The 19,194-nt window shown below is 30.9% G+C and overlaps 1 protein-coding gene across 1 annotated transcript; it reads right to left on the bottom strand.

The window, feature by feature from the left end:
- Window positions 1-1,158: 1,158 nt before the first annotated feature.
- LOC148616162 (uncharacterized) lies at window positions 1,159-14,047 on the bottom strand. Its single transcript, XM_088582902.1, has 8 exons — window positions 13,921-14,047; window positions 9,416-9,463; window positions 8,430-8,810; window positions 4,031-4,138; window positions 3,486-3,641; window positions 2,864-3,007; window positions 2,052-2,144; window positions 1,159-1,461 (listed from the first exon to the last, which is right to left on the bottom strand). Exons 1-8 carry the CDS (start codon window positions 13,943-13,945, stop codon window positions 1,337-1,339), a joined length of 1,080 nt encoding a protein of 359 aa, XP_088439028.1. The 5' UTR covers window positions 13,946-14,047; the 3' UTR covers window positions 1,159-1,336.
- Window positions 14,048-19,194: the final 5,147 nt, after the last annotated feature.

Raw genomic sequence — 19,194 nt, 5'->3', positions numbered from 1 at the left:
TAAGAAAAAAAAAACGAGTGTGAAGATTTAAAAGGAAGTTGTAGAGAAAATTGGAGATGGACGAACGGACACCATGATCATTATATACCTTCCACTTTTTGCGGGTTATAAAATGGCAAGAGGTTTTTTTGTTGGCATTTCTGCCAACGTAGTTACAGGTTAAGACGCTTATAATGTGTAGAATGTGTTTCGGACATTTAAACATTCTTTTTTAGATTTTCAAATTTTCCTCCTTAGCCTATATTGATCAGCTATATTAGGTACATCACTGTCCTTTATAAATGCCTAAATTATGAGTTTTACGGTGTCGGTATGCTGTAAATGAGAATTCTATTTGATAATGGGACCAATTTTTCTAGGGGTGGGGTAATGTTTATTACATTTTTTTGAAAATTCATTATTGACAAATAGTTTCTCATGCTTTATTTATGTAGGAAATTAAATTGTCTATCGAATGATACCAAATTTGAGACGTTTTAGTTGATCAATAACTTGAAGAGACGAATTTATGTGATTTTTTTACTGAAAAATCGAAAATCCCATTTTTCGCTTAAGTGTTACCGCAACTTTCTTGGTACCATTGTAAAGTTTACTTTGTTTTGTAGAAGGAAAAAGTTCCTAGAATAAAAAATAAAACATAAAAATAAAAAGATTTTTGTCTCAACGTAGCCAAAAAAAATTACATAAATGCTTCAGTTTATTTTTTGGCGACGAAAAGATTCGTAAATGGGAGTTATAAGGGTACCTCAAAATCATATTTTGGTTGATGAGTTTGGGGGGGGGGTTGCACAGGGGGTTATCTCAGCCCACATACTAATGTACTAATGTAATCAATATGTGATTTTTTTGTTAATTGTCCTGCCTTCACGGGCGCCTTTAATTGGCAATACATTATTTTGTTTGTTTGCTTGCTTGTCCATATTTTACCCAATTATTAAGGCATCGACATTTGCTGCCTCATCAAGCATCAATTAGACGATCGAGTTTCTGACCAGTTTATACTATCTATTTACAACAATTTGTGTAAAATGGCAATCTTATTTGTTGCTTGATCTGTTCAAACAAGGTTATACCAGGCTAATGATTTTTAGCCAACTTTTTAATTTTGGAAAAATAAGAATATGGCGTGGTGACAAAGAAACGTCTGAAATATGATAATAACATTTCCACTAATATTTATTAATAAGAGGTTATTAATTAGATATAGAATATATGGCAGATTAAAAACTGGGAGGACTTGAATATTAGAATGACTATGAAATACACGTATCCTTTTTATCCACTGATGCTTCTGATACATGTATGGTTATATACTGATCTATAATATTCCAAATAATCACAATAATTGGTCCTCATGTGAGCGAAGTCGTGTAACTGTCTCATTCCCATGTGTATCTCTGTAAAGCTGGCATGTCCTGGTGATGATTTCAGGTTTTCGTTTTCTTCTTCTCTTCCTTTTTCCTTAAATTACAGAAACAATAAATCAGTGTATGTCTAAAAGTAGATACTAACGAACGAATATTTGTTTTTGATGATAAACGATCATTTCCCCCCGGAACTTGCCGCTGTTTTATATGTGTAATTCAATACAATATGAAATCAATCGATATTTCTACTTGTTTATAAAACTCCCATTTGGTTTGACTTTAAAAGTGAAGGAAACTGAGTTGAAATATATTTTAAAAAATGATTTAGATAAAACAAATGAAACCCAAACTTCGTGATTATTTAATTACTATTTCAGCATTGTAGGATCCTTGAAACTTTTGTTAGAACTTTAATCACATAATTTTGAAAGTGGGAAGTGTCGAAAAGTAGAGAGTAGTGTTCATCATCATCAATCTTTTAATGGAAAGATAACATATCAAATAGGATTGTTATAAAAAACAGAAACAGTGATACTTTTGGTTATTTCATGTTCTTCGTTGTGTGTTTCTGTTTTTCCTGTCTAGTCATTGTCCCTGGATTGCATTCTTTTGCTCGGTTCCCTTGATTACTCATATAAATAAATCTGATTTCCTACCATAATATTGAAATATATATGTGCTTACCAATATGGACGAAGAAACAAAGTGCACCAGCGGCCACGCAAATTAAGGCACAGGCAGGTATGATAAAAGAAGAATTATAAAATTTGTTTCGATCTGAAAGGAAAAACAACAGACAAGATTTTAATTTCAATATTTATTAAGTGTCAGTCTCTGTAAGAATCAAGCAGTTGGTGAAACATGGTATGAAAAAAAACATCATTTTGATGTTATAATTGGATTATTTGCACCGTCAGAACAAGGAAAAAATACAATACTGTCCATATGTTGGTGTATTGAGTTATAAATTTATTGAAATGCACTGAAAATGAACATTTCAAGGGCAGATAAGTCTGTCAAAAACCACATTTTTCTAACATTCTGTTGAACAATTTCTGAGCAAAGCCAGTGATGCAGAGATCAAATAATGGTCTTTTCAAATAGAAGAAAGTATTCTTGAGTGATATTATGTTGTCAGATCGTTTGCATGATTCTGATTTTTCCCATTATGCCTGATTCTTACAAACATTTACACTTAACAGAACTGTTCAGAAAAGTTATATATATATATAATTTGACAACGTTGCGCTAGAATGAAAAAAAAAAGATTTTAACTGATGAACAGTTAATAAATATCTAAAAATTAGTATCGCATAACCTAATTACAAGGTAAGGAAGCAGAAAGGCAAACATCAAAATGTCTTAAAATACTATGCAAGTGTTTATCATTATATTATTAAACAGGACCTGACATAATTCAAAACCATATTACTGTATAGCCCTAGCTATATAAATTAGATTTGAGGTATATTTAATGTTTGCACTCAGTTGTATACCTGATTCCTCTGTTAGACAGATAGTTTTATTTGAGCAACTAAGTTCATTACATCTATCAGTTTTCCATGTCAGAATCTTTCTTCCTAATTGGGTTGAGCAGGAAATCAAGTCATGTTCCAAACGCCACGGTAATTCACATTTATCTGAAATTCTATTCTCAAATGCTGACTATGTCAGAATGATGATAAATCAATGAAATATGAATACATTAGACCATAAACAAACAAATAACGCTCTTCAGTGATGAAGGTTGAAGTTTATATACTTTTTCAGTCATCAAACTTACAAATCTTTTATTGCACACGGGCTTGCACCTACTATATTGGTACAGAAAATCCCCAAAGTACTGTAAAATGTTTTCATTCTTGTTTTATCCATATTTTAAAAATTTAAAAGACTTTCGTCAACAATAAATTCAAACCAAGCATCAATTATTAAATAAATAAACCATCAAAGTCAAGATGACAGTAGTATTGACAATTTCCCAATTGTCCATATAATAATTCATCTGATTCTGTATCAATTTAAATTATATTTCAGTATTCGAAAAATATTTTGTTCATCTTAATGATATTCATTTTGATTTTAAATTTAAAAAAAATCAGTCTAAAATATGAATACCTGACTGTTCATCACTGCTGTCGGAACAATGTGGAAATCCATCACATATGTACCATAAAGGTTTACCCCATTTATAATCATATTTTGAAAGTTTTGGTGAGATGCAGGCACTTCCATCATCACAAAGAAAGCATCTAGCATCGCTATTAGAAGAACCTACAGAAATATAGAAAAGACAACTAGGGCGGCGACAGAGCCATATCTATTTACACAGACAAACCAAATAAAATAATTACAATATTGTAAAAGACGTTTTTTTTTGTTTTTTTTTTGTTTTTTTTTTGTTTTTTTGTTTTTGTTTTTGTTTTTTGTTTGTTTTGGTTTGTGTTCTTTTTTTTTTGTTTTATGTATAAGACATTCAGTTAGTGAATTTCTTGGTATACAATTTATTATTTTCGGAAAATTGTCTTTAAAAAATGTCTTTAAATAGAATATGTTTTATAAATAAAATGCCTCACAACAAAGACACATGCCCTGTATGAACAAATAAGTATAAGATATAGTTTAAGTCACTATTCTTATTAGGAAATAAATATATCGTTTACCACAGTACTCGTCTCGTCCATTTTCACAATCTCTGACGTCATCGCATACAGATTTTGCTGAAACACATTGTATCGGTGAACAACGGAACTGTGTGGAATTACATACAACTGAAAAAAAATATTGTTTCCACGTAAAAATAACTGATGTAAAAGACTATAGTTTACATTTATTGGGCCTGAAAAGAGTCTTTTTTATCTAATTGCCAGTTTTGCTCACTCGAGTGATAAGTAGCTGTAATTATATATATATATAAAAAATCAGACAGGAAGGGATTCATGTATGTCAATAACCCGTCAAATTTACTTTTATTTCTAATTCAGAAGCAGTTACAGATCACATAATCAATCAAAGTTTCGGATGTTGCGCTTTTGAGAAATATTTACAGATTGTGTGTGAAAGAGGCACCTTGCAAGAGTCGTATGCATAAATGACTATAGTTCCATAAAATAAGACAAATGTAGTCCCAAAAAGCATCGTTTTTTTTTGCATCGTCGATATTAATGCATCATGAATCACTTCTACCATAGGCAGTGTCTGGATTTTGTGTGGATTGGTATTTAAGATTTTTCAGATGGGAGTATAACATTGATATGTGATTTAAAAAAGAAAACTTGTGAAAAATAACAAAGAAAATAATTCAATTGTATGTGGATCCTATTTAAGAAATAGTATTAAGGCTATGGACCACTAAAACAATTAAAGAAAAGAATAATAATAATAAAAAAAAAAAAAAAACAACAAAACAACAAAAACGCACACAATTTTGACCTGCTTTTATACAACCGATCTTTTTAGGATCACTGAATAGTTCGAAGCGTTTTCCATCTTTGCTTCGGTCGAAAAAGTAACAAGCTATGCAACAATCTGTCAAATAAAGAGACATTTAATACAATTACTTTTACTTGAAAATGATGAGGATTCCACTCCCTTGTTTGCAAATGATCAAAATGATGAATTCATTCAAATTAGCTACGATTTAAATAAATATATAGAAAATGAGGAAATTTTGAAATGTATTAACAAGCTGAAAAATAACAAAACTTGTGATGAAGATGATATTAATGAGTATATAAAATGCACTTCAGCGAAATTTATAGATGTTTATGAAAAGTTATTTAATCTGAATTTTGATACATGTTCTATGCCAGAGACCTAGTTAATTGGTAATATTATTCCAATATACAAGAATAAGGGAGATAGCAATGACCCTAAAAACTTTAGACCCAATACAATTGTAAGCTGTTTGGGTAAACTTTTTACGGCTATACTAAGCGAACGCCTGAACACTTTTTCAGATACATTTCTGATATTGAATGAGAACCAGACAGGCTTTAGACAAAAAAAAGTTCTACCTTTGATAACATATTTACTTTACATTCATTTTTCGAAATTTTTAAGACAAAAAAAAAGAGAAAATTATATTGAGCATTTATTGATTTTGAGAAGGTGTTCAATAAAGTTTGGAGAAACGGTCTTTGGTATAAATGTATTCTTAATAGTATAAATGGTAAAATGTTAGATGTTATAAAAAATATGTATAAGAATATTAAATCCAATATTACTTATAACAAAGGTGCATTTGAATATTTCCGATATGAAATGGGAGTCAGACAGGGTGAAAATCTATTTCATTTTTTGTTTGCTTTTTTCACAATGATGTAGAAGATTTTACTGGTAGACATGATGCACTATGGTTGTCAACAATATGTGATGAGATAGAAAATGAGTTAAATTTATATATGAATTTTTTTTATTTTATTATATGAAGATGCCTCAGCTCTGATGGCTGAAACGCCAAAAGACCTACAAAATCAATTAGATATCTAGTACTGTGAAACTTAGAGACTTAAAGTTAATGTCAACAAGACTAAGATTCTTTGTTTTTGTAATGGTAGATTGCCCAACAATCTAACATTTAATTTCAATAACCAAAATATCGATATTGTCAAAGATTTCAATTACTTAGGTGTTCTCCTTTCAAAGAGTGGACAATTTGCGAAAGCAGTACACTCACAGGCAGAAAAGGGACTGAAGGCTATCTATAAGATACTCAAGAGAGGTAGACAACATAACCTATCGATTTCTTGTCAACTAGGTCTGTTTGATAAGGTTGTAAAACCTATATTATGATATGGCTCAGAAGTTAGGGGCTTCGAAAATACTGAACCAATGGAAAAAGTTCATCTAAAATTTAACAAAATTTTGCTACGTTTAAAGTCTTCAACTCCAAGTGTTATGGTTTATAGTGAATTGGGTCGTCATCCATTACTTTTAGATGTAAAACATAGAATGGTAACATACTGGACAAGTCTTGTTTCTGGAAGGCAAACAAAATATTCGTACATTACAGTATAGTACAAGACACAATCAAACCGTGGTATTTCATTTCTATGGCTTCTTTATGTTAAAAAGTTACTTGATCTTTCTTATGTATGGATTACTCAGACTTTTTGTTGTGATGCTTGGTAAAAGGCGGCGGTGAAAACATGTTTATTGGATCAATTTCAACAAAAAAAAGTGGAATTATACGGTTCATAAAAGTGCTAAAGCTGTAAATTATTGAATTTTTAGGGGAGATGTTGTAATTGAGAAATACTTTGATATTTTGGATGTTGAAGATTATTTTTTATTTTGCCAATTTCGAACCACTAACTAGACTGCCAGAACAAGGTCGATTGAACAACATTTTAAAAGAAAATAGGTAATGTACACTATGTAATGACATGTTCCTTTTTCTAGAGTATCGAAAAAAGTTTATCCATAGGACATTTTATACTAGACCGAATGTTTTGTTGTTTAATGAATTGATGTCCTCACATAACAAAAATCAATTGATCCAAATATGTAAGTTTATACGTGTTATTATTAAGAATGTGTGCCCTCCTGGCGAAACACATGCACTATGTTGTAAATACTGTACATATTGTACATATTACGCATAATATGTCTGTACCTATGTAATATGGTGATAAGAAATAAAGAAATACTTCATGTAATTGTGATAATGAAAATATATTAATGGACAAAAACATAATTGCCCCATTGAATAACAATGTTTTGTCTTAATTTGTCCATTTATATAATTTTGTTAATAATGTTTAAATATATATGCCTGAACATCCAGTCTCACTACACAATACTGCGAACTGTTCTTGAAAAAAAAAACACAAATTCACATAATATATATAATGACCCAAGCCATGTTATTGTGTATCACGTATCTGAAAAAAACAGCTTTATAATTTCATTTCTAATGAAAGACAGTGAATAATCAATTCGTTCTCCACACGTTAATGCGGACCAATCGATGTTAATGACGTCATAGTACCAGGTTCGGTTATACAAAGACAAACTTGTATACTCAAGGAAACCAACCAATCAAAAACTTGTTTCAAATAAAATTTCAACAATAAGTTGTTGAGGAGAAGCAACTGTAAACAGCAAATAATCTTCAGAAAGTAATGATAAATACAAAATACCAATCAGATAGTTATATACATTTACATTGCGCATTTCGATATGTTTTAAACGTATTTTAATGAATAACCTTTCATCAGCAGCATTGAAATAAAATATATAGGAAGATCTAAACACATAAAATAATTATATACAAGAAATAGTCAAAATCAAAACTACAGAAGTAGGAAGTCAAATCCATCACCAAGAAGAAAACGAACGTATTCAGTGAAGTTCCAATACATATCGAATCCAGACAATGAAAATGGAAGAGACGAAAATGGTAGAGAGGAAAACAGCAATAAGCAGTGTTTTTTTTTCAATCTCCATACGCCATATTTACATTAATATATTCCTCGTTGTATGTATATTTGTATTTTGGAGAACAACATTCACTCTTCTCGTTCTATGATCAAATAAATCAATAACAATTATGCTCTTTCTTGCAAAGTGCCATTTCCATCTATATATATATTCTATGTAATTTTTATCTCAAAAGTGCAATACTAAGACTTGGTATCTTGTTACGCCGTATGTAACTGTTTCTGAATAAGAATTGAAATTAAAGTTGGTGGGTTTGTGACGTACACGAAGTCACCTCTGTTTAATATTCATAAAGGTACTTAAAAGTGGAATGATAACTAGTGCAATTTCATGTACTCACTGGAAGATAACTGATAATCATTTTAGCTATAGTTAATACAGGGAGCAATAAATGGGTTTCTTGAGAATTTTATATTTATATGAATCCAAACTACCTTAAAATTCATGATGATTTTGGACCATTTGGGACTCGTTTATCTACTGTTTAATCAATACGTATGCCATTTAAGGTTATAGTGTTATATTTATGGCCATGTTTTTAGCAGATTTATGCATGCTGTGGTGGCATTTCCTTGGTATTTTTTTTTCATTTTTTAATTGGCATAATGTAGACATTACCTGTCGGTTTAGACTCTATCTTTATATATCCGGAAACGTTATGATTAAAATGTCTTTTAATTACTATCCAAAGTATATCTGATCTAGATACAATTTCTTCGTCCTCAGTGTGGTCACAGAACTGATATGCTGTCAAGGAGTTTTTGTCTAAATGATGTTTATCATTTCCGATACTAAGATACCCATTGTCACATCCTGGCTCAGATGGCTTATATAGGATACTTGCACGCAAACGGAGTCCTCGTTGTGTTAGGAAAATTTTACAAGAAGATGAAAATTGATGTGAAAATATGTCGGCGCCAAGGTTTCCTGATGTAAATTCCAACATGTAGGTACTGCCATTAGGAATAACTTCCTGGTTCTCACAAGTTTTAGACACGTCTGAAACAAAAGCAACATTTATTTATTTGTATCTATCTGCTTTTATAAAACAAGTTTGTGTTTCATCTCATCTATATTAAATAATAGTTTGTTGAAAGATGAACGTAAACTACCACAGCTTTCTAAAATTTACATTGTCATTCTAAGAAACGCACACGAAGGATACAATTATCGGGTCACATTCAGGATTGCGGGTTTTGGGGAAGAAACAGGCCGAGCGAAGCGAGGCAAGATAATATTTTGGGAAGAATATGTGGAAAATCAAGATTTCATGCAAAAAAATCCCAATTTTAGGTTGGGGATTCATACGCCCGGCACACTTTTCCTTTGATCCGCGCCTGATGATAAAAAATGGTATTTAGATTTTCAGTTATTGTCACAATTTCTAGCTTATGCTTCTACCAAGTCAAATGACTAACATTATTATAGTAAGCAAAAGTTTCTAGAATGTTGAAAGTTGAAAGATAAAAATTTCCATTACCAATAAAACTGTTTAGCAACGACTGAAACATATGAAATTTAATATATAACATAGTTTTTTTTTACTTTCACTTATAGACAGAAACTTAAAATAAGGTCGGAAAGGGAAATATATTTTTACTTACCACTTTGTACAAAAGATAAAACTCCAACAAATACTAACGTCGAAGGAACTGGAAAACAAAAGTAATTATTCATATCAGTTCCAATTATCAATCTGAATGATAAGCCATCAGACAATTGACTAATTCCTCCCTGACAGAACAGTGTCACTTAGAAACAGTCAACATCCTTAATACGATATAATACAATTGAATGAAAAATCGCTAAGTCAATACAATGAATTTATGGAGCATACAAAAATGCCAGCTTGGTGGAGGTGGATGGTTCAGGCGATGTTTGTAGGAAGTTTATAATTCTATCTGTCTTTGGCGATGGGAATCTATTGAGTTAGAACAAAACTGTTTAGTGTTTGATGTGATAAATACCATACAATACTGCATGACATCATATTTTTTAATCGATTATCATGCAGCAGTTTAAACATGATTGCATACGTAATAAAATTATATCTGAAGTTCCATCTGAATCGTAATGAATTTTTCATTTTAACATTTCAGCATTTCATTGACATTTAAAGCACTTCATTTTCTCACTGACAACACTTTTCCATTTTCTATTGAGTTATATCTGAAGATGTCTGTGTATGCTTCTCCTGATAGTGTTTAAAGTTAACTTATTTCCTGTGCTCCCATGGAGTGTAAAGATGATTATAAGATAATTTACAGTTTTTGAGTTTTATATCTTAATGGTTTTACTAATGTCAATTTTAATGAAAAGTGGTCCAATTTTACCGTAATTTCGATGACAAGACAAAACATCAAGCTCCGAATAACGTCTGATTTCAAAATTCACTCTAGAGGCTACAACCAGCCCTCTCAGGAAATGCAAAATCTTGCAAAGTTGGGAAAAAGTGAATGATTTTACAAAGAGTTGTCCAATTGTCAAATAACGTTTGATCTGAAAAAATTCCGAGAATTTAAAAGGCCTGTCTGAAGTGGTTAGTAAGAGAGGAATCGAACGTCTGCCGCTGCATAGAGGTTTTCAAAACATAGAAAATGGGCAGGTCAATATTGAAAAGATAAATGTTGAAGATGTATCCTTTTGTTTAGCAAAAACAGCTTGTTTACGATGCAGTGTCAAGTAGTAGACAGGCCCATGGCTAACGTACATCATCTTTTTGTAATGTAAAGATTATTATTTGAGTCACATAAACAGAAGAATTCAGAACAGAAAGCAATAATCCAACTGTTGATAAGACTATTGAAGACTGGATCTTTTGTCGAATATACATGGTAATTTGCCGTAAGAATTAAATACAATTACTTCACTCATTTTGTCCAGACGTCTCAATGTAAGCCAATGTAATTTTTATATTGTACTTCATGTCATCCAGTCATTACACTTATTTGACATCATATTTCCACATATGAATAATAGAATTGACTCCGTTCTTTGTAATTAATGAAGAACATTGAAGACAAAAACTCCGTATTATTCTAGCCATCAGATTCTGAAGGTCTTGGAATAAGTGAAAATGTTATTTGTAACGATTAAAAATAGAACTGAAATTCACTATAGTATATAAATAGCCATCGACTTAAAGGTCGAAATCATACATTTCTGATGGGTTGAGAGAAAATTCATCATAAACAAATAAACAAACTGGGATGGTTAAGGACAGTATCACCAAATAAAGCCTTATAAGTGAAGTGGAACTTGTTATATTACTTTCTGATATGGGTTCCAGCAGAATATATGGTTTTAATTAGATTTTTGGTTAACTAATGTGAGACCAGTACCATGGTAACACTGAAAGAACTAGTTATGTTTGTTATTTGTGATTATCCAGCTGTCATTACTTCTAATGCTGATAGTTTTGATGCTATTGTCATTCTGAAATATGTTCTAAGCTAGCTATACTAACTGCGAGTGTTCTTTAAGTGGATATCTCATTTGTTTCTATGGTTAATGTTGTGGTATTCAATGGAGAGAATTGGGATTTATTATTGAATGAATTTTATGGAATGCTTGTTGTTTCAGTTCATTTTGGACCTTACATTATAAACGGATGGTTAAAGCCTTATAAAACTAATGAAACCCCATCACACATTTTATGCGCTTGTCCACAGTCACGACATTTGGTCATTAATGTGTATTTGTGTCATTTTAATACTTTTTTGAAGATTACAGTGTAATTTTTAACTTTGTTGTCGGGGTCTTCCAGAGCTTACTCAAAGGCCTGTTTTCACTTACTGAAGACCTTTTAGTGATCGCTGAAAGTATTTGATTTTTTGTACATGTATTTAAGTTATACGCTGGTGCATTTGTTACGTTTCACCACATCCGTTTTTTTTCTATCACGAGAATCTTTACTTGATAATAGTGAAATTGATATAGAAAAAAAAATCACATTTCGTTGCTTAGGTGTTCAGTTTTTTATCTTTTAAATTCTGGAATAAGATCAGAGCCATTTTATGATTGATAATTGTCTGGAAGATAAAGGAAGCTGTTCTTTAAAACAGAGGAAAGTTTCAGAATTACGCGTGTTTTTAGTTGTAAATTCTACATATACGAGCTATATTTTTTTTTCCATAAATAAAAATTTAGTACTCAAAAGTTTTCGTCATTAGTTTGTTCTACAGTAAGTTTTGATTTAATTTCAAAATTGGTTTCTTTTCAAAATAGATCCCTAATGATATTTCCATTTAAAATAAACTATTTTCAGGTTTTGTTAAAAAAAGTATCTGCTTTAACAAAATCAGGGAAGTATTACTTAAATTCAGTGCATGTATGTAATTTCACATGTATATAAATCATTTTTTATCTTTCTTAAGAGAATTATATACTTTCTTACACATGTTATAAGTTATTCGGGTATAAAACTCCATGATAAACACTCTTTAATATGATGGAACAGGAAACCCTTTTTTTCTGGTTCACATTTTGTCTGTACAAGTTCGGAGCGAATGCTTCAAGCCACGGAAACTATTTTACTTGTTCATCCAATCTTAAGCACGATATTAAGTTTCATATTAAATTGTCCGTAGACCAATAACAAAACAGCAAGAAATAAATCGAATGTTTCAGAAAGGGTAATCAAGGGAACCAAGGTTATAGCGGTAGTCAAAGAGTAATCAAGGGAACCAATGTTATAGCGGTAATAAAAGAGTAATCAAGGGAACCAAGGTTATAGCGGTAGTCAAAGAGTAATTAAGGGAACCAAGGTTATAGCGGTAATCAAAAGAATGTAATCCAAGGACAAAAACCTGACATGGAAAACAGACATACACAACAAAGAACATAAAGTAACTAAAATCATACATACAAAGTAACAAAAGTAAATGAGCAACTCGGACTCAATTACAAACTGGGAGCATTGACCAAGTGCACCGGTAGGGTAAGCGTCCTCTGCTTTTCTAGAAAAAAGCAAACCGATAAGGACATTCTCTGTATAAAATAATGACTGATTGCTACTTGGGTAATTATAGTTTCAATTTCTCAGTTGTTCGTTATTATATTAGACGAGCAAATTTCCACTCTGTCAATGAAGTTATTAATTTATGAATAAGAGGTTGTGACAAGCAACATACTTGCATACTGCAGGGAATCACTATATGTAATAGCATTGGTTGTCATTAAACTACATAACGATGCTTCAATATTCATTGATTCGTACTTCTGCAATGAAGTAAATGATGTCGTTCCAATAATTTTATTGCATGGAAGACTTTCTGACATTTTCTAGATGCTATTACATAACATGTCACCCCCATCGTTTGTAACAAGGCGTTGTGGCAACATGAATAAGTATAAAGTAAATTATGCAAGTTCTTTGGTCGACTTCAATGATATTTTAGCGTAAATCTTTGATAACTAGTACAGATGGATAGAAACTTCTGATTGATGGAATTATTATCATTTCTAGGTTGTCAAATTCAATGGTAATGCCCATGAAACAACAAAATCATGTTTTTTTTTTTGTGGTTTTAGCTTGCATGTTAGAATAATAGTAGATAGGAAAAAACTGTTATTTGATAAAATTATTCTTCTGTTCTGAAGACAAAAGACCATTTATTTAGATTATGAAAACTGTTATAGTTTCAATTGATAAAATGAAACTAATGGTAAAACCTATGAACATAGATGAAAGCTTTTTATTTTTAACAATAAATCCACAGCCAATCGAAACGAAACAATGTCATAGAAATTATTATAGTGAATAAGTGATTTTAACCCGGACAAGTTTTCATTGTGCACAAGGAACGCGTACCCGTAACTTCTTAGAGTAATCAAGGAAACCAAGATTCTAGCGGAAATCAAAAGAATGTAATCCACGTACAAAGACCAAACCTGTAAAATAGATACACACAACAAATGACACAAAATAGCCAAAATAATACGAACAAAGCAACAGAATTAAATGAGCAACTCGGACTCCACTAAAAAACTGGGTTCGTGGACCGGTGCACCGATAGGGTAAGCGTCCTCTGCTTAAAAAAACACCCCCGTGCTGCACATAAAAACGATGTAATAAGATGTATTGTAAACACAAATCATAAAAACATACCCATAGTTAACCATGATTGATCCATTAATTATGCACTTTTTATCTTGTCAACCTTCTTGTTTATTTGTTTTGTTTACCATCTATGTAAGATATAGCTTGTAGGTGTGTGGTTTGATTAACTGTATGTGGAAACTGGTGATAAAGTCATTTGTGTAAATATTTTTCAAGACAGGCCTGTCTTTTTTATTTTAAAGTCCATTGAGACATCGTTTCTTTCGATTTTTCAATACTTCAACCAAATGCAGTTATAGAATTTCAAGCGTGTTTAAATATCTACTGTAAAGTTCAGAATTACTGGGTTCTGTAAACTAATATAGGATTAATTACTGGTTTTTTTTTTGTTTTTGTTTTTGTTTTGTTTTTGTTTTGTTTTTTTAGAATTGATCGATGTGTTTAATTAAGACCATTCACAGAGAAAACAAATCAAAATTAAAATTTCGATGGATTTTTGTGTCAGATTTATGAGTAAATGATCCGATTTATTTTTTTTTTGAAAATACACGCAGTGCTTATCTTAAGATGCAATCGTTGCATTAAAAACTGGCTTTTGGACCAAGGTTAAAAGAAAATACGTCTCGTACGCTGTCTTAAAAAGTTTTAAAACGTTCATATCATATTGAAAATAGACAGATTATACCTTCCTACGTATTCTCTTCGCTTCGAGCATACATTCAAAACAGTCTTTTCACTCAGTACGTTTCTTTGACAGAACTTAACCCCATGTCATTTTCATCTCCTTTTCTATTGTCCTTCGCCATGTTGTTATCGGTCAGCCTTGGCAGATTATAGATGATGGGTTTTCATAATGTAAACAAATAACTTTTCTGAAGTTTTTACTGATATATTATTATTTCATTTTTGAACTTGACAAACCTTCCACACATAGTTCAAGATTTATTTTTTAATCTCGTGTCTTACATTTACTGCTTGTACTAGTTTTTTATTGTTTATTTATTATTTATATCCTCTGTACTGTTTGACTACTGATTCTAACGATTTTGACTGGTGGCAATTACATGCTGCCAAACTGTATTAAGAAATACCGGAAAAATGAACCGTAATAGAAGCGGAGATTTAGCGCTTTAAAATTTGGTTTAACCCAAATTTCACTTTGGAAATGTCTATACGAAGTCAGGATCTTGCAACTTTCCGATATTTACCCTGATTATTTTCATTTGTAATACGGACTGTTTGACTATTCCATTTTAATACTGACTATATGTTATCAATTCGTCAATTTTGTTGTAACCCTTCATTTCATCACAAAAGTTTTGAAAATGTAATTATTGATCCCAACCCATTGACAGGCAGCATTCAACCAAAAACGTAAAAAAAAGGGGGGCTACTGGTCATTGAATTCATTATTAAAAATCGTTGTTATGGACGGAATAAAAAAAAAACCACTATTTTGAAGGCTTCTCATTTAAGCTGTTACATCATTCTCTTACATTAAAATAAATTTGTATACAAATTTTTTTTTCGCGTATATAAAAGCTTTCTACTGTGACAGAAAAAAAGATTTCAGTTATACAAATTAAGCTAAATTGGCGTTTATTGAGTACTAAGGCAAATCAAACGTGAATTCCCATGCATGTAGATCACAAAAAGTTTTCTTTCTAGCATTTGTTTTATATTCAATACTGTATTACTATGTTTATTTCTGTACATTATGAACAAGGTCATTAAAACATGAAAAGTAACTACGTCAAAATTAATGAGCATTTAGAACTTATATTAAAAAGCTATAAAAATGCATGAAACAAAATACCATTGTAATCTTTGAAAATCATTAAATTTGATGAAATTGAAATAAATAAAACCATAAAATTCAAGTAAAAAACCCTGTAACGTGTAACTCATCCTTTCAATGCCACATAGCTTATTTTTCTTGGATGTTATTTTAATAATTACTATTTCGTTGGTATGAAATGAGTTTGCATGTAGTATTGGACAAAAATAGTTCTTCCTGGTTAATCCTACGTCTGTTCAAGTACAAATAAAACGCTTAAAGCCCATGTAAAAATCTTATTTCCGTTGGTATTACTTTATTACATCACATGTTAACTGCATGAAAGATTAATCAAGGGAACCAAGGTTATAGATGAATACTGTGGACGAAGACAAAGAATCCAAATGATTCTTAAGTGTCAGTCTCTGTAAGAACAAGGCAGTGGATAAAACATGGTATAAAAAAAACCCGATTTTGAAAAAAATAATTTGCCTGTCTGCACCATCTGAATCAAGGAAAGAAGGCAGGATTTTCTATATCACTTTGGTAAATTGAGTTATAATTTCATTGAAATAAACTGTGACTGAACATTCCAAGGGGAGATATCGCTGCCAAAAAACCTTTTTTTTTCTCTAAAATTCTATAAAAAAAAATTCTGACCAAATCCAGTGATGCAGAGATAGAATAAATTTTTTTTCAAAGAATCCTTTAATGGTATTAAATTATCAGATCAGTGGGTTTTTGACATTTATGTATCTGATAATTTCCATTTTGCCTGATTCTTGCAAAAACTTCCCTTTTATAGAAATAGTTTCCTGTTTTAATGTGTCGTTCTTTTTTTCATTTGTATTTCGTCACTGTTTCTTTGGCTTCCTAGCTTCGTCTCATTATCTTACAGTAACAAAACGTCAATATTATACGAAGGTAGATTTACGGATTAATATTTTCGTTTGGTCGTACTCTACTTTATGCTTCATCATAGTTGTTTTTTTTTAGATTAGTTTCATTAGATCTCAAGTAATAGTTATCAGTACATTCCTGGAACAGATCTATAAGCAATGTTTTTTTGCATGCAATAGTTTGAGGCAAGGGAAATCAGTCCTTTACATTTTATCTACTATTACCAAATGTTGACAGTAATAAATACTGCAAATGGAAGATACTTGAAACAATCTCTCATTCTACACGTCAGATAATCAATATATTAATGGCTTAAGATGTTAACCAAATGTTCGTTTTCATTTAAGTTTCAATTGTCGTTAAAAAAGAAAAACTACTCATATGGTCGACCTTTCTTTGAGCCTCGGGACACGACTTTTCAGTTTTCAAAGACATAGTAGTCAATCATTTTAGTAAGCATCTGGGATAAACAAAATTTGTATTTATTTAACTCGTTATATTTTATTCTACTGACGAATGCAAGATTTATGTCTGATAATATAACAATTTTGCTTTTGCTATAGCCAAACAGATCGCTTACCTCAGGGACATTTGCAAGTATTTGTAACTTTTTTTTTCAATATATCCTTACTATAAAATTTGTTAGTAAGTTTGTATTTTAGTACGGTTCATGTAAATTTATGTTAATATTTTACATGCTTTTAGGTTGTGAATAACCCTTAGACACCGAAAAAGGTACAGTTATGTTATATTTTGTTCGTTTCTATACGATGATATAAGATCTTTTTGAAAACATTTACATAAGAAATATCAAAAGTAAGGACATTCTACAATTTCTAAAAGGACAATGTTATGTACATACAATAGGAATGGTGGTTTGTATAAATATAACATTTCTGGGTAAAAAATATTAGATCGAAACGTCAATTAAAAATTGCCATTTTCTAATTTTCTCATAAAAATGTTCAAGTAACTAGAGATTGATTATTTAATTATTGCATAACATCTATTTATTCCTCTCTACGGAATGAGATAGATAACATTTTAGTAGACAGAATTTACAGGGACCAATAGGAAACAATAACATAAATTCGTTCCGATTACAACACCTTCTAATTCGTCTAATAGATCCACTATCACTTGATTGATAACTTGCTTTAGAGGATTACACAATTGTAAAAAAAAAAAAAACAAAAACAAAACAGGACAAATTACAACATGTAAAAATTCAGTGTGACCGTTACATTGTTGGATGAAGTAAGTTACCCAGATGTAGAATCTGAATTGTACCTCACGATGAATGAAATTATCCAAAGATTATAAGTTACACGTCACAAGATCATTTAAAGAACCAAATCGAATGTCGGGGCGTGTACTACGTCAGTTTGGTCATCGGCTAACATCCGATCAGATTATTCAGTTAAAACACACCATTAATGAGCTAATTATAGTCTACACATAACCGTAAACAAATGACAAAATGTATATCGATGACCAAATATATCCTGTTTAAAAAAATCAACAACCAACATGTTGGTAAAAATATGGAATATCAGTACAAAGCAGCAATTTGAAGCTCATTTTTTTAAAAATTATTAATTATAAAAAAAATTACAGATGTGATATGATTGCCAATGAGTCATCCGCCAAATGCAAAGCAACGAACAAATAAACTTCTACAGATCACCCCACGGTATTCAATGAAGAGCAAATCCCACACCATAAAAACAAGTTACCCAATTTTCTTGGAAAGGCTTTTTTTTTTAATAAATAGTTAATAACAAAAATATTTAATTGAAAAACATCAATAATATATATTACTTGGAAACAAGAAAAAAGAGGCGTAGTGAACTTGAAAACAGATGAAATTAATTAAATTAATCAGAACTGAAAAAAAAACCAAACGAACAGCAATGGACAGGAAAAAACTGTAATCGCTATATGTCCCCATTAGTGAAAAATAAATCAAAGTAAATTACAAACGTGGTCCACATCTAAATTCAATACATGTATTTTGCACCAGTTAAACGTGGAATCATTTCTACATTCTGGGAAAAATGAACGATAAATATACGTGCAGAAAACGAATCGCAACACAAAGCCTTTCTGTGAATGATATCTAATACAAAATAAGAACGAAATAGATATCTTACAATTATTATATCACTGATATTTTAACATCTTATTGTCTTGCCGAATCCCTTTAAGTTTCGAATTTTTGTTACAGCCTATCCAATAGCAACTTTTAAGTCTGCCCCTTCGACGTCAAACCCTCTCCTTTAATTTTTAAGAAGGCTTATCCAAGATAAAAAATGTGGCCAACATTCATGTAAATCAGAAAAAAACATGTGCAAGTGATGAACATGACAGCTAACATCAATAACTAGAAACCCTGGTTCCAGAGCTAAAAACCCATTTTCAGAAACACTGTTTGCCGCCTCATACATGTTAAAAGAAATTAGCAAATGTGTCCTTATCTGATGCGCCATCTACAAAACTGAAATGATTAATACCACACACACACACACACGCATATACATACATACATATATATATATATATATACATATATATATCTATATATATATATATATATATATATGTAGATATAGAAGGGTCTGAAAAATTTCCAACGATGTTAGAAC

This window comes from Perna viridis, chromosome 5, assembly GCF_037379345.1.
Source record: "Perna viridis isolate PV_CMFRI_1.1 ecotype Kerala chromosome 5, ASM3737934v1, whole genome shotgun sequence".
NCBI lineage: Eukaryota > Metazoa > Mollusca > Bivalvia > Mytilida > Mytilidae > Perna > Perna viridis.
The sequence above is the reverse complement of the archived record's forward strand: the minus strand, read 5'-3'. Positions and strand labels throughout refer to the sequence as shown.

Excerpts from the sequence above, each read along its gene's own strand:
- LOC148616162 (XM_088582902.1), bottom strand. The coding sequence starts at position 13,945 with ATGGATCAATCATGGTTAACTATGG. Across the intron at positions 3,642-4,030 it reads TGGACGAGACGAGTACTGTG|GTTCTTCTAATAGCGATGCT; the intron begins GTAAACGATATA and ends ATATTTCTGTAG. Across the intron at positions 2,145-2,863 it reads CTGTCTAACAGAGGAATCAG|ATCGAAACAAATTTTATAAT; the intron begins GTATACAACTGA and ends TTTTCCTTTCAG.